At 33.9% G+C, this 14,542-nt stretch overlaps 2 protein-coding genes and 1 long non-coding RNA gene across 3 annotated transcripts in view; 2 read left to right on the top strand and 1 right to left on the bottom strand.

Annotated features, from left to right (window-relative positions):
* Nucleotides 1-14,542, top strand: part of LOC149800295 (uncharacterized) — a 288,953-nt gene that overhangs the window by 141,414 nt on the left and 132,997 nt on the right. The gene's annotated exons all lie outside the window — the stretch shown is intronic.
* Nucleotides 1-14,542, top strand: part of LOC149800297 (uncharacterized) — a 177,324-nt gene that overhangs the window by 97,889 nt on the left and 64,893 nt on the right. The window lies entirely within an intron of this gene.
* Nucleotides 5,546-14,542, bottom strand: part of LOC149800300 (heat shock 70 kDa protein 12B-like) — a 66,754-nt gene continuing 57,757 nt past the window's right edge. Inside the window, exons 6-7 of the mRNA XM_089957212.1 lie at nucleotides 13,358-13,502; nucleotides 5,546-6,913 (exon numbers count right to left, since the gene is read on the bottom strand). Coding sequence (XP_089813338.1) covers nucleotides 6,270-6,913; nucleotides 13,358-13,502 — 789 coding nt within the window. The 3' untranslated portion in view covers nucleotides 5,546-6,269. The remainder of the gene's footprint in view (nucleotides 6,914-13,357; nucleotides 13,503-14,542) is intronic.

Below are 14,542 nucleotides of genomic sequence, written 5' to 3' on the forward strand. Positions count from 1 at the left end.
ATAACGGATGAAAACGCTTTATAATGAACCACAAAAACGTTCACCATATTGAATAAACTTTTTTCAATAACATACCGAAATAGAAACATTTAAATTTTGATAAATTTAAATGGAGAGGAGTGCCTTAATTTATTCCTCTTTGCGTCTTTGTATATATTGAAATATACAAACACAACACATCACTCATATTTGGAATGTTAATGTACATTTTATGATGTTTTCTATGTGAGGTTATTTGTTTGCATTAGAAAATAACAAGGACTAATAGCTAATTCAGGACTAAAATTGTTATATGGCACATATTTACATAGATAAATTTAGAAAAAATATCATCCTACATGGATCGGATTATTGTCAAAAGTGAACCAAACTTTTTGGAACTTCTCTAAAGAAAATCAGCTACCAGTGAAGAATATATTGGTTATTTTAATGGACAAAAATCAACATACATCATCTAACTAACTGAGTCGTTAGTGAAAGCGTTGGACATGAAAGGTATGCCAATTTCAAAACCTGGCTTGAAAAGACGCCGAACAGCACATACATGTGGAAGAATTTCTAAGAATGCACACAGCTTACGAGTCCTTCTCATATATACATACATAATTTGAAACATCCCATCAAGCAGATTGTGAAAAAACAGATGTTGTTGTTGGTTTAACGCCATTGTCAGCACAATATGGCTGCCAGTATAACTCATAGAGTAACGACCCGGGACAACCACGGAACGAACCAACGACTCAAGAATTCTAACATAACCACATTGGCCCGAACCCTAGACTAGAACCAACGCGGATAGAGATGAAATTGTAGTGATAAGTAGGAGCTAGATTTTTAGCCCAGTTAGTCACCCGGAACCCCTAAGAGTTTGGCGTTACGGGTGGATGTATATATTTGCTAGCATGATCCGCTAACAATTTTCGAACACGCAGGTGTCAGGCGTTAACAGATGTGATCGTGGGAGTACTCACACAAGCGGGCGGAATGCTTAATTAAAGAAATCAATCGTTAATATTATTTGGGTAGATTGGAGCCTCGTGCCTGTCAATGTGATAAAATAGACAACTTTTTACAAAACAAATAGTATTTAAACAGTATTTCATATACAGTAAACGTAAAGGAATCTGAAAGACAGTCTCTGGTAAAGTACGTGCACAAGGAAGATTTTAGATCAACAAGTATTATCAATTATGTATTTGTGAACTTTTCCCTTTAAATGAGATTCCTCACCGGATCACAAACACCGTGTAATAAAACGTTTTCACGACACGCTGGATGATGTTGATTATAATGAGTATGCAAAAATAATGGAATTTATTGCAACCAATAAACAGAAGCTGTTAAAATATAGCTATGAACCTGATAACATGCACGATGTAAGAAACTATCCGGATTCGTCGGAAAACGTTCAGTAAAAAAAACACTGAAGATGTGACGATTCTAACCAGAAATTGAATCTGCTATTTTTATGATTTTGATCTGTTGCTTGGAGGACACACACCATACCAAAAGTTGTAGCCAATTATTCTATTCTTTTGTTGTGTTCAAACAAACTCAATACATAAACTAGCATTATGTTAAGCATATAATTATTAGAGTTATCGATGATGTTCCTTTCCAAACCAATCTTTATTTGCTTGTTTGTCATTTCGAGTGGCAAACCCAAGCTTAATTTCCGAAAGCGAACATACTCATTGAAGCGAAATCGCTCAAATGTATAACGTTAGATAGAGTAGACATCATTTTCATTTAATTAAAACGTTCATACGTTTATCAAAATACATGAAATTAGGCGCATGTGATAAGGCATGTGTGTCAGATCGAAAAATGTAGATACAACATAACATGAATTTAAAAACTGAAATATAATTGTACCTTTGTACACGCTAACTGGTGAGATGAACATGAAACTTTAGTGCACGCGACAAGTTACAAATCGATGTATCACCATAAAAAAGACGAAAAGTTGTAATTTTGAAGTTTCATTTGGAAGCTATTTTAATGCAAAATGTTGAATTGAGTAATAAAAAATTAAATGAAATGTAAGATTATAAGACAGGTCCTTGAAAAAATGCGAAAACAAGATATCATGCTAACATATGTTACAACATTTAATTTCATTTTCACACCCACCTCACGTTTGGAAAATTATGTTAACATTAGATCCATCCAGCCTTCTATTGACATTTGCTTGTCCAGCCAATAATTATATGACCACTTGCGATATGTACTTTCCATGTTTACATCGTGGCTAAACAGTGAATCACATAGCATATACAGGTCTTCAGGCCATTAAAATCACATAAAAGCGCGGAAACATGTAATTCTTTAATTGTTTATATTTTCTGGAAGACACCTTTAAAACTATAAGATATAGCAATGTCACTTTAACCATTTATAGATCCTAATTAGAGCCATAACTTCAATCTCAAGATTAAGGTTACTGATATGGAATATATAAAATCAGTGATCTCTTTCCATGCACAGGTGTAACATTTAAACCAATGAAGGTATTTACATGCAACGTTTGTCTGCTATATATCTGTACTTGGTAGCATCTCATGTATTCATAGCCATACCTCCTGCCTACAAGGATAAGGTTACAACAAGGGGAAGGCACTCACTTGTTTCTTTATCTAGGTTGTCGATGTTTTACCGCTGAATATATTTTGAGGAACATTTTTGTATCTTCTCTCCTTATCATGCAGCGGACCGGTTTGTAGCTCTAAGGTCAAGGCAGTTGGTAAGGAAAATGACACATGGGCTTATTATGTGCTCGTATTGCCTAATGACTGGAGGTTTTGTCGCATATCATTATTTTGCTGTCATCTTCATAATTAACTGTACACTTTGGGAGGGTTATTGCATATGCTTTAACCAACAACCCATGTGACATTGATATGAACCTTTGGGTGATTTGAATGTGTACTCATATCCAACTTTTATAGTGAAAGTCTCATCAACTTTATATGCATGCAGCTAGTAGCATCGTTAATAATGCATACAAGGGAAATGCATACTGAAACGCTGTTTTTCTGAAGAATTTGTTTCGAAAGTAATTATCAATCAGTACAATATAACACATATGATGGTTTCTACAATTTTTTTCGCATCAATATATTTGTGAAATATATTATGAGTGTTTCAACTGCTATGAGCTTCATAGAAAGTGTGAGATGACAAGGACAAATATCATGCATCATTAATTTATCATCTATCTTGCATGAACTTATGAAGTGCAAGAAACTTTACAAGAGTATTATATTTTCCGCAATAGCTGTATCTTTGGAGAACTTGGACTTGCAAAGGAACCAGGCACTTATTTTGGCAGAAGTAAATTTTCTTTCAAACCAGAATTAGTTTTCTGTTACCGCAAGAATGTTAATTCTTTTTAGCTAATGTAACGGATATAAAAAGTTTTTTGTCCACAACTCTGAGCGAGAATTTTCTCAAACCACTTGAAGACTGGAAATTTGTGATGCTGGCGGTAAAACATTCTAGTCCCTAACCCTCTTACGAAAACTAAATGACATTTTCCCCTGAGTATAAGGCAATAAGAGAAAAATCTGGTTATTGTTACAGATTTATTTTAATTTCGATGTTATCCTAGAAAACAACATCTGATTCTTTCCAAGCATGTTTCCTTAGCTCCAATAAAATTCACTTCATTTCTTGAAAAGGAGTCAATAGTTGCGACCTGTTCAAACTATCGTCTTTTATGCTTTGTTATCGATAAGCTGGCGGTATATGGGATTTACATCATCCATATGTATGCTGAAACGTTTATACAGATGTACTTATTAATATTAAACTTTCACCATGAGCGCACTTACGATTAGTATGTGTTTGCCCTATAGATAAACAGACGCACGCTTCTTCCTTGTATTATTTCATTATAAGAGAGAGAGAGAGAGAGAGAGAGAGAGAGAGAGAGATGTTTGGATACACTTCCAATCGGTAACACTTTGAAATGACTCCCACGCATTACACAGTAAATAATTTGCTTTATCCACTTTTCTCAAACTGCGTGGGTATACATGAAAGATACATTGGATTACCATTTTGATTCATCACATTGCGCGTCGACAAGCTCTGTTCTTAGAACGGTCGACGCAATCTGAGGTTTAACGGTCTTTAAACGCAATTGTCAGCCTTTTTAGACCGGACACAATCTTAAATTAATTTTTTATTTGACATTTGCAATCTTACAAAAGAAACAAAAGCATAGTAAACCTTTCTTAAAATTTTAATAAGTAGTGTTCTTTTAAGCTTACTCGTCGTGGATTGCACCATACCCAGTGTACTTATAGAACCAAGTCAGACAACTGTCCCATTTTACAGATGGCTTCCTGGTCAACAAAAACCCTTTGATGCAAACTATTTACAGCGGGCAATATCCAACAGAACCAATACACCAATACAATTTGCGGGGGAAATTCTTCAGATGCAGAGATATGTAAAATATGAAATTGTATTATATTTCCCCATTCGTGGTATGTTATAGAGTGTTCAATATGGTTAATGTTCAGTATTCTAAATTATACAGTCATTCATAACTAACGTCATATAACGGATGCTGTTAGAATGTAGTGTGTTTTCAGGTTTGTAACTGAACTGATGAATTGGAGTAATTTAAATGTTGCATGTACTAAACTAATGTAAATTGTCCGAGTTCTTATAATTCTTTGATATTATTCTTGTCGATTACAGGTTCATGTATGAACTTCATTATTATGGGAAGAATCTCCTAATTTATTTCTGATAAAGTTATTTTAATATGTAACAAGAAACATCAATTGTGCAATGCCTAAGGTGTGTCATTGCATATGTATCTGGCTATTGACAACATATTTTTACCAGAGTTTGTATATAGAGCTCGTATTTCGGTGGTAGAGCTGATATTTTGGATGCGGAGTCGTAATACTCAGTGGGGTTAAATAAAACGTGTGCTGGTGTCGGTGGTGACGTTGGCTCGCAGGAGCATGGTGGTTTCCTCGTGGTGAGGCTACCAACGCTTTGGGAATACTGGGTCCACAGAGAATAAGACGGATCCTGAGGGATCATTCGATAGACTGGGAGTGGCACGCCATGCTTGTTGGCTTCTTCACCAGCCGACAAGAGCGATATGACCTAAAAATCTTTATGTTCGTTAATATACAAAATATACTCCGCTGATAATTTTTGAATATCATTATTTAAGTGAAAATGAAATCAATTGAATCGGTATCACTGTATGAGGAAAAATCAAATACATATGGATATATCCTTCTGCGGACAAAATATCATTAATATTGATTTATAAATACCATATTTTATCAACGTCGATAATAGAATCATAAATTCTGTGTAGTTTTGTAACTGACTCATTTGCCATTTTAAGTCAAGCAGTTAACAGACACACGAATATCCGAAAAGGAGTACCAACGAACGAAAATAGTGGCCAGGATAATCATAGAAATCGACATCATTATATATATATATATATATATATATATATATATATATATATATATATATATATATGGTTATGTATGTCTATAGTGTGTGTTTAATATTTGTCCATGAGTCGAGGTTGCATTGATCATTTTGTAAACAACATATTACGTAGCTGATGTTTGTGTTTCATTGTAGATTTTATTTTAAGATAATATATCATATATCGTTAGTAATGTATAGTTAGTTTAAATTGTGTGCTTGATCTTTGTTCATAATTCATTACAGTTTTGTGTCTTTCTGATTTTTGTGATGTGTGTGAGTTATCTGTTTCCTGATATTTGAAATCTTTGAGATATTTTGGTTCAGGGTCTAGCTTTATTTGCAATGCGTAAAATGTTCTGGAATGAATCTTGTAATCAACATCCTTGTCATTAATAGTTTATTTTCTTCATAAAGTTTCTCTGTGTAAAGAAATACATTACTTGTTAATTGTACCAAACTTGTTGGTTTCGTTTCTTTCTGTTACTTAGATTAAGACCATTTTAGGTCGGAACACCTAAATGTCCTCAGGGAACCAACGTTTAAATCCCAACAATCATGGATAACTTTATATTTTGTACTGTATATTAGTATGTGCCCATTAACCCTAGACTCGTGCCGTAGAGGAAAATGCAGCATGTACTAAAATATTTGAAGTGAGTATATGTTTGGTTACCTTTTCTATGATTTAAATAGCTTTGCCATGGAATTTGAAATACTTGCATTATTTCTAATGTATGACAAATGTACATAATATGTGTGTGTCTTTGGGCCACACGCGTGCATATTGAGTTTTAGAGATGTCCGTTGGAAAGGTCAGCAATGTTCTGACCAAGCAATACGGCCCCTTGCAAGACAGTGTAAACGGAGTTGTCTGGTATAAGGATTTTAATGTTGGGAAAACTTGATTGAATTGCATCTTTCAACATCATAGATTCAGATAACCCTCCAAACATTAGAATGCTTGATATGTCATTGGCATCACTGCCTTCCGTCATCTCCTTTACATGGGATACGATCCTTTGAATGGCATTAGATAAGAAACGTTTCACTAATGGGGCATTTAAAACAAGCCTGTTTAATCTCCAGGACACTTCGTTGCAATATTTGCTCTCCTTGATAATTGTACGAATATCTTTACCATATTCATCTTTGACGATTTCTATCCAACACATTGGCATGCGAAGTTGAACCTGATGTTCATTGTCAGGAGCAACATATCTCCTGCTTATCTTGAATTCTTTAAACATGCAATCATAGTCCACTTCGTACTCATACTGGATGCGCTGGACGACTCGATTTCCAAAAAGACTGATTAGGAATTGCCTGAAGGTATCGTCTACTAGAGTTTCTCCACATGCTCTACAACAAATTTTGTGAAGTTCTTTCAGTCTTCCATCGGTCAAAGCCTCGTAGACTGCACCATTTACAGTTACACCTATGGAAGATGCATTAATAATTGTCACTGAAAAGCCTTCATTTACTTATTTACAATGAGGCATTATTGTTAACTAGTTCATCATGTCATTACTTGTGTAATGGGTTCGGAAAAAATTAATGCTTGACAAATATAATCGTCTTCAGACATGACAGATACACAACACTACAGCAAACAAATAATCAAACGTGGGCATGACGTGGTTCAACATTGCATACATTGATTGATAATGAAAATATATAAATAATTATTGTGTCGCTGGTTGAAAGATATCAGAGGTGTTATTATTTACAGGAGTTTGATCTGAATAGACTATATATGTATATTGTTACTTATATTTAGTTTATTTTGTATGCATGCGTGACTTTTTCCGTATTCGTTATTTATGGTTGTGGTGCTTGCATACCTGACGTTTGTCATTGTAGGTAATATACACGATGTTTGATGCAATTTAGGTTCAAAGCCTAACCATGCTTAAGACAGAGTAGAATTTTCCATTAATTTATTCAGAAAATACTATTGTGTAGCGAGTCAAATGACAAATGTGCATACTAAGGCGACTTTGTAATATATATTCATTCCTGTTTGAAAATCAGTATCTGGATTTATTTATAGCTGCATTCAGATATAATGTAAGAGGACTTATTTGTTTTAAATTATTCATTCAAATTACAAAGTGTCCATTAACATTTTGAACTAGAACATAACCAAGGAATTATAGAGGACTCATTCAATGGCATTATGATTACATAGGTGTGGTACATCAGGAGATTTAAGTGACATGTGTTTGAAAAATTATATACTCTTCGACTTGTAATAAGACATTTGCAATTATTTAGGATTTAATCCGAAATACTATAAGTGTCTTTTGAACTTTCACTTAATATGCAAGAAAAATACAGTGCTTACTGAATTTACTTCAATTGTTGGTTAACATGTTAAAGTCCTGTATTCGTAATATAAATTATGGCCTCGTCCCTGACCTGAATTCGATTGTTTCAAAAGAGCGTTTCAGAGATATTAAAAATTGTCTTTACAATTTAAATCGACATTGTTATGGTATTTTAAAGATTTTCATTTCACCCAAACAGAAGATACCTAAGTCTCATCTGCAACATATTCCTGCACTTGACAAACCCATTACTAGAATAATGGCAGTCTGTGTCAGTCTCCTACTTAAGACCAAGTCAGAAAACTAGTAATTGTGTGCGTCCAGAAGATTTACAGAGGCTTTTCCTATGACAACTAGAACCATACTAAATGCTTTGATAAATTGGTTGTTGCAACTGATGGCTTTTCCAAATATGCCTCGACTGAACAGTGGTAAAATTTTAGGTCTGATATTGTCCAACAAGGTATGCATGAAATAGGCATCCTTCAGTTTAAATCTTCTACATAAAGCCCTGTAAGTCAAGGGGCGTTAGAAAGATTTCATCAAACTTTGAAGAACTCGTTTCGGTCATACCGTTTCAATAGACTAAAGGGTTGGGAAGAAAGTGTTCATTTGCTGTTGTTAGCTGTCAGGGATCAGTACACGAATCATTCGGTCTTGGTCCTTTTAAACTAGTTTCTGCACAGTATTACCATGGATCACTGATGTCATAAAATATTCTAAGCTTTTTTCAAATAAAGACTACAAGATCAATCTTCTTGACCATGTCTCTGATTTCAAATATAATTTATCAATGCTTGTAAACTAGCAAGAACTAATCTTCGCTCTACGAATTCTACATGAAATTAAGGTATGACATAAATACACAGGAAAAGTGTTTCCAGTCTGGTGATAGAGTCATATCTTTCTTCCTCATAATTAAATTAACCTCTTCGGGCTAATTATTGGATTCTTTTGCAATTGAAATTAAAGTAAATAACTTAATTGCATAATTAGTAAACGGTAAGGGGTGTGTGGGCGAAAACAAAAACAAAAGTGTTAACTGAGTATTTTGGTGGAGATAATTCAATTAATGATTCAGTCAATTTAGCTGACCGATAATGTTAATGCAAGAGCTATGAAATGCAATATGACTAAAGGGACTGTGGTTTATTATCGGAATTCAGAGATATTAAACAAACTGGGCTAGAAACGTTTACATCTGTAAAAGAAGAAACGTATGAAATAAGACAGCTATTTAAGGGAATATGAGCATTTTTTCCTGATGTTAGAATACGCACAAACAGAACCAATCATGACGTTGAAATTGTAGATCCTAGACCTGAGAAATTTTAATCTTACAATATAAATCTTCTCAAGCAGGAATGATTAAAAAAAATATTCAATATAAAAGTGGAGAATGTTTTACAGAGCCATGTAAAAACTTACTAGAGTTCGCCATGTATTCTTGTGCCGAAACCATATAACACATTCAGTATGTTAATTGACTATACAAAGGTACAATTTGTCATCAGAACTGATTGACTGTGAATGCCAGGACGAGATGATTGCAATGGCAAAATTGAAAAAGCAACAATGTCACCAAATTTGACGTTTGAACAAGAATCAGGCACATATCACTCACGGAATGAGCAAAATAAATTTTTTGTCTTGTACAACTCTAGATGGTCTTTATTAGTAAAAGGTGATGCGATTTATTATGAAATATTCTCCTGGAACACTGCAGCGCTTAAAAAAAAACAACATAGTACATCCACTCTAGATAATTGCGACGCGTACATCGAAGACGCCATCATCTACAACGATACCTGAAATGATCTCTTGGAAACCATTCGGAAATTCTTTGATCGGCTCAAAGACGCAAACCAGACGATTAATTAAGGTAAAGGTGAATTTTGCCGAGTTTGTATTCTGAGGATATATTGTGGACTAAGTTAAACATTAGCTGGTTGAAACTAAGGTGGTGGTAATCTCTGATTCCCAAGTACCTATGAATACAAAGCAACTGTTGAAATTTTTCAGGTATCGCTCTATATTTTCGGAATATGTTTTCAAATTTCTCTATAATTGCTTAGCTTCTGACAATTTGGTTGGGTAATAAATCCAAGTTTCATTTGTCTATCAATTGCCAGAATCTTTAAACAAAATAAAGGCCATATTTGAAGGTTCACACGTCCTTTCAGTTCCAAATTTCTGCCAATTAATTAAAATAACCGTTGATGCAAGATCATCCAGTATGTTATTTTCTAAAACGTTAAACAAGCACAGGATAAGTTATTTTACATCCACGAAGGAATTGTTGACTCTTATATTAGCTGTACAACATTTTGAAGTATATATTTATTTAGCTGCTTCTCAGATTGACTTTATTTATTGATCACAACCCATATACTCTCATTAACATAATGGTGACCAAAAACTCGGAGATTGTTTAGAAGGAGTTTGATGCAGCCGGAAAGCATTATCACATTACATACAACAAAGGAAAATTTGATTGCAGATTGCAGATGCATAGGCACATGTATAAAAATACGTTTTTATTCCAGTAGGCACGTGTATAAAAATACGTTATTACTGTCGTTTGTATATATTTTGTGCCATTTATAACATATCGTCCTATATAACTTTAATTATTGTAGTATCATAGGTATATTTTTCTGATATGTTAAAGAAGGCTAAATTGTATAAATCTGTATTTCTGTTTATGCGCGCAGGTCTTATCTATCTAACCATCTATCTATCTATCTACCATCTATCTATCTATCTATATGTATGTATTGTGTACCTGATGTTTTAAGTGCTGGTGAAAATTTCCATTCGTTTTCGCACAATTACCATTGAGTCGTAGGTCATGTGATAGGTGTATGTAATCGCGATTCTGTAAAGTATCATTCATTCATGTTTTATATCAGTTTCTGAAATAACTTATAGTTGTGTTCAGATATACTTTTGATGGAATTATTCATTTAAATGATTCGCTTGAATTTCAAAGTGCTCATTAACATTTTGAATTTTAAGATTTCTGAGAACTCATTTAAAGACATTTAGGATAAAATCTTTGTGGTTCATCAGGACATTCAAGACTATGGAATTTACTCGGAACATTACATGACTTCGGATTTGTGATATGGCATTTAGAATTTTTCGGATATTATTCACTACAATGTAGGTGTCTTTTGTATTTCCTCGTGTATTCGTGAACAATAAATTGTTTATTGAACTGTAATTAAATTGTTGGGTTTCGTTTCCTATAGGTTACAAATGTTAAGATTATAAGAACCCGAGTGATAACGATATATATATATATATATATATATATATATATATATATATATATATATATATATATACACACACACACACACACGCGGGACCTACTTTGAAGGGACGCATTAGTCTTAATTTGTCCACCAACTGTGGCAGCCACGCTGTTGGTAGAGGGTCCACTTTGAACAAATCTTTGTGAAAGTATATCTTAATATTGTATAGGCCGAGTGTTCTGAGTAATAAGTTGTGAAAAATCTTTTCACATGTTTATTATGGAAGTTACGACAAAGGCTAATGTAGCCAATTCGAAAAATAGTTGAATGAATATGTGTTAGCAAGTGGATTGGAAGTGACTCAGCCATTCTATAATTAAGCTGAAAATGAGGTTTCCATCCATTTGATTAGGAAACGATTCTGTCATTTGTAAGACCATACGGAGCATAATTTTCATAGAACATATTTTTTTAAAAAACTGCTAACACGGTTGGTCAAAATTGGTTCAACTGTTTGGATGCAAATACTTAAATTATATTTTAGAAATGTTTGATATATATGCAACATCGTTGCTAATGAAATAAAGCGTGCCTCACTAGGCGCTCAGCATTAAGAAGTAAGTGTTAGGACTGGTCGATATGGTGTCAGGATAACGTAACTGGGTGCCCCAGTGCTAGATATAACTATAAACTGCCACACTACAGACATCGTAGTGATATGACTGAAAAATTGTTAAGCTACGTTAAAAAATCCTAATCACGCACACACACACACACACACACACACACACACCAAATGTTTCTCCCAAGATCAATTTAATTTGGTGACACCCTTATTGAAAGGTGTTCGAAGTAATTGCCGCATTGTTTCTAGGATAAAAAAAACCTGTTGAATGAAAGTTTGATAAATCACGTAGTAGCAAGATTTATTCTACGTCTGATCGCATTTGATTTAGCCATAGTAAACAATTAGTCGAAATTTTGATATCAAATGTTTCTTTTTTTTCGGAAGGCACACTGATCATAAGATAGTCAACCCAAAAGTCAATTTTGATACAGCATCGAAATCATTCCTTCCAAGTTTAATAAAACTTAGCTAACCGATTCAAAGTAAAGAACATTCCTACCAAAATTAGTGTTAACCGATCCAAAGTAAAGAACATTCCTACCAAAATTAGTGTTAACCGATTCAAAGTAAAGAACATTCCTACCAAAATTAGTGTTAACCGATCCAAAGTAAAGAACATTCCTACCAAAATTAGTGTTAACCGATTCAAAGTAAAGAACATTCCTACCAAAATTAGTGTTAACCGATCCAAAGTAAAGAACATTCCTACCAAAATTAGTGTTAACCGATCCAAAGTAAAGAACATTCCTACCAAAATTAGTGTTAACCGATTCAAAGTAAAGAACATTCCTACCAAAATTAGTGTTAACCGATCCAAAGTAAAGAACATTCCTACCAAAATTAGTGTTAACCGATCCAAAGTAAAGAACATTCCTACCAAAATTAGTGTTAACCGATTCAAAGTAAAGAACATTCCTACCAAAATTAGTGTTAACCGATACAAAGTAAAGAACATTCCTACCAAAATTAGTGTTAACCGATTCAAAGTAAAGAACATTCCTACCAAAATTAGTGTTAACCGATCCAAAGTAAAGAACATTCCTACCAAAATTAGTGTTAACGGATCCAAAGTAAAGAACATTCCTACCAAAATTAGTGTTAACCGATCCAAAGTAAAGAACATTCCTACCAAAATTAGTGTTAACTGATCCAAAGTAAAGAACATTCCTACCAAAATTTGTGTTAACGGATCCAAAGTAAAGAACATTCCTACCAAAATTAGTGTTAACGGATCAAAAAGGTGTTGAGAATAAGTCGTAAATCTGAATGTGGATGACGCACGCCTGATGAAACACCAGACAATTAGCACATTTCATCATAATGCCAAGTGAGCTCAAATAAAGGTGAAGATGCCGTAGAGAAGGTAGAGAACACAAACAAATTCAGCCATGAGATTGCTCTGGGATGTTTGTCTAAACCAACGTTTCGTCAATTGTGTCTACTCGCACCAAGAATGAGTTTCCGTGGATGATTTGATGAAACACCGAATGATATTGATCACATACCTTTCTATAAATGCTTTGCTTCCTGTTTGGGTTTGAAATTGTAATTGCTGTGGCTAATATAGACTACAATGGACACCCCCAACAGCTCATTAAATAAGGAAATAAAGTTTCAACAAATATTGACTAAATATACTCAAATTTGATATAAGTAATAACCACCTGCATCTAGCACCATGTATCTTGAGAAAGGCTTAAATGAAGCTATGTTTTCTTCGACTGTCTTCTCCAACGGTAGAAAGCGGAAAAGCATGGACGCTGCTTCTGGTTCTAGCGTTATCTGCAGATTCTGGTCGTTAATCCCAGCCTACAATTATATTCATTATTGTATTTAAAGAAGAAAAGATAGAAATCAGCAAACCTAAAATGTAGTATTATCGTGTTGTTATACTGAATTGAAGATTATTATCCATAGCCTATCAATTTTCTGGGAACGATACGCACTGGAAATGTTAGCCTCTGTAGTAGACAAAATGTCGAAATACTATTGCATTTGAATCATTCTGATCATTCTGTAGCTCATAACAATAAACATGATTATCTGAATATGCATGATTAATCCTAGTGAGGTGTAATGACTGATATATTCTTTCTTTACGATAAAACTGCTTCATGTGAACTAAACTTTCCTTCCTTACAACTCCTGATAATATCCATTTGGGGGAGGGGGCGGTATGTGTGAGAGGGGGAGGATCTGATGAATGATCTGCGATTGTACTGCCTATAATTTTCATGAGATAATTTTCCGAGAAGACCACTATATATAGCATCACTCCTCCAAATGTGAAATTTAATATCACATAAGAATTAGTATTTACATAAAAGATCTTTTTCAGTAGTATATTATGGTACGTGTCTAGGCTCTGACAGAAACGCAACAGAAAAGAGTAAAAACAGCAAGCTTTGTAAAATGTAACAAATAATTTATTTCCCTACATTAAAAAGTGAAAAATGAGAAAAAAGAACGTACGGTTTTAAGAATCAAATCCAAAAATTTACCTAGAACTAAAAAGTAGAAGTCCTAGTAATAATAAAGTCCTGAATGAATCCGAGTTCGAATTCCGATGAAATCCAAAATGGAAGACGATGAAGTATGTTGTAACCTGCGAAGTGCAGGCATGTCAACAGTTTCTTGTTGAATCACAAAATATATTATTTCAAGCTTGAATTCTATAAGAATTTCGATACATGTCCTTGTCCGTGAATTAATTTAGAACACTAGTATTTCCAGGGAACATAATCACTTCAAATCCAGTAATTTAAAAAAAAATAAAATCTCAGCCCACACTGGTCTCAACAACACAACTTAATGTGTGAAATGTTTAAAGCCCACACATTACTTCTATA

Source organism: Sinohyriopsis cumingii, chromosome 5 (assembly GCF_028554795.1).
Source record: "Sinohyriopsis cumingii isolate HCF-2022 chromosome 5, ASM2855479v2, whole genome shotgun sequence".
In the NCBI taxonomy this organism is placed as follows: Eukaryota; Metazoa; Mollusca; class Bivalvia; order Unionida; family Unionidae; genus Sinohyriopsis; species Sinohyriopsis cumingii.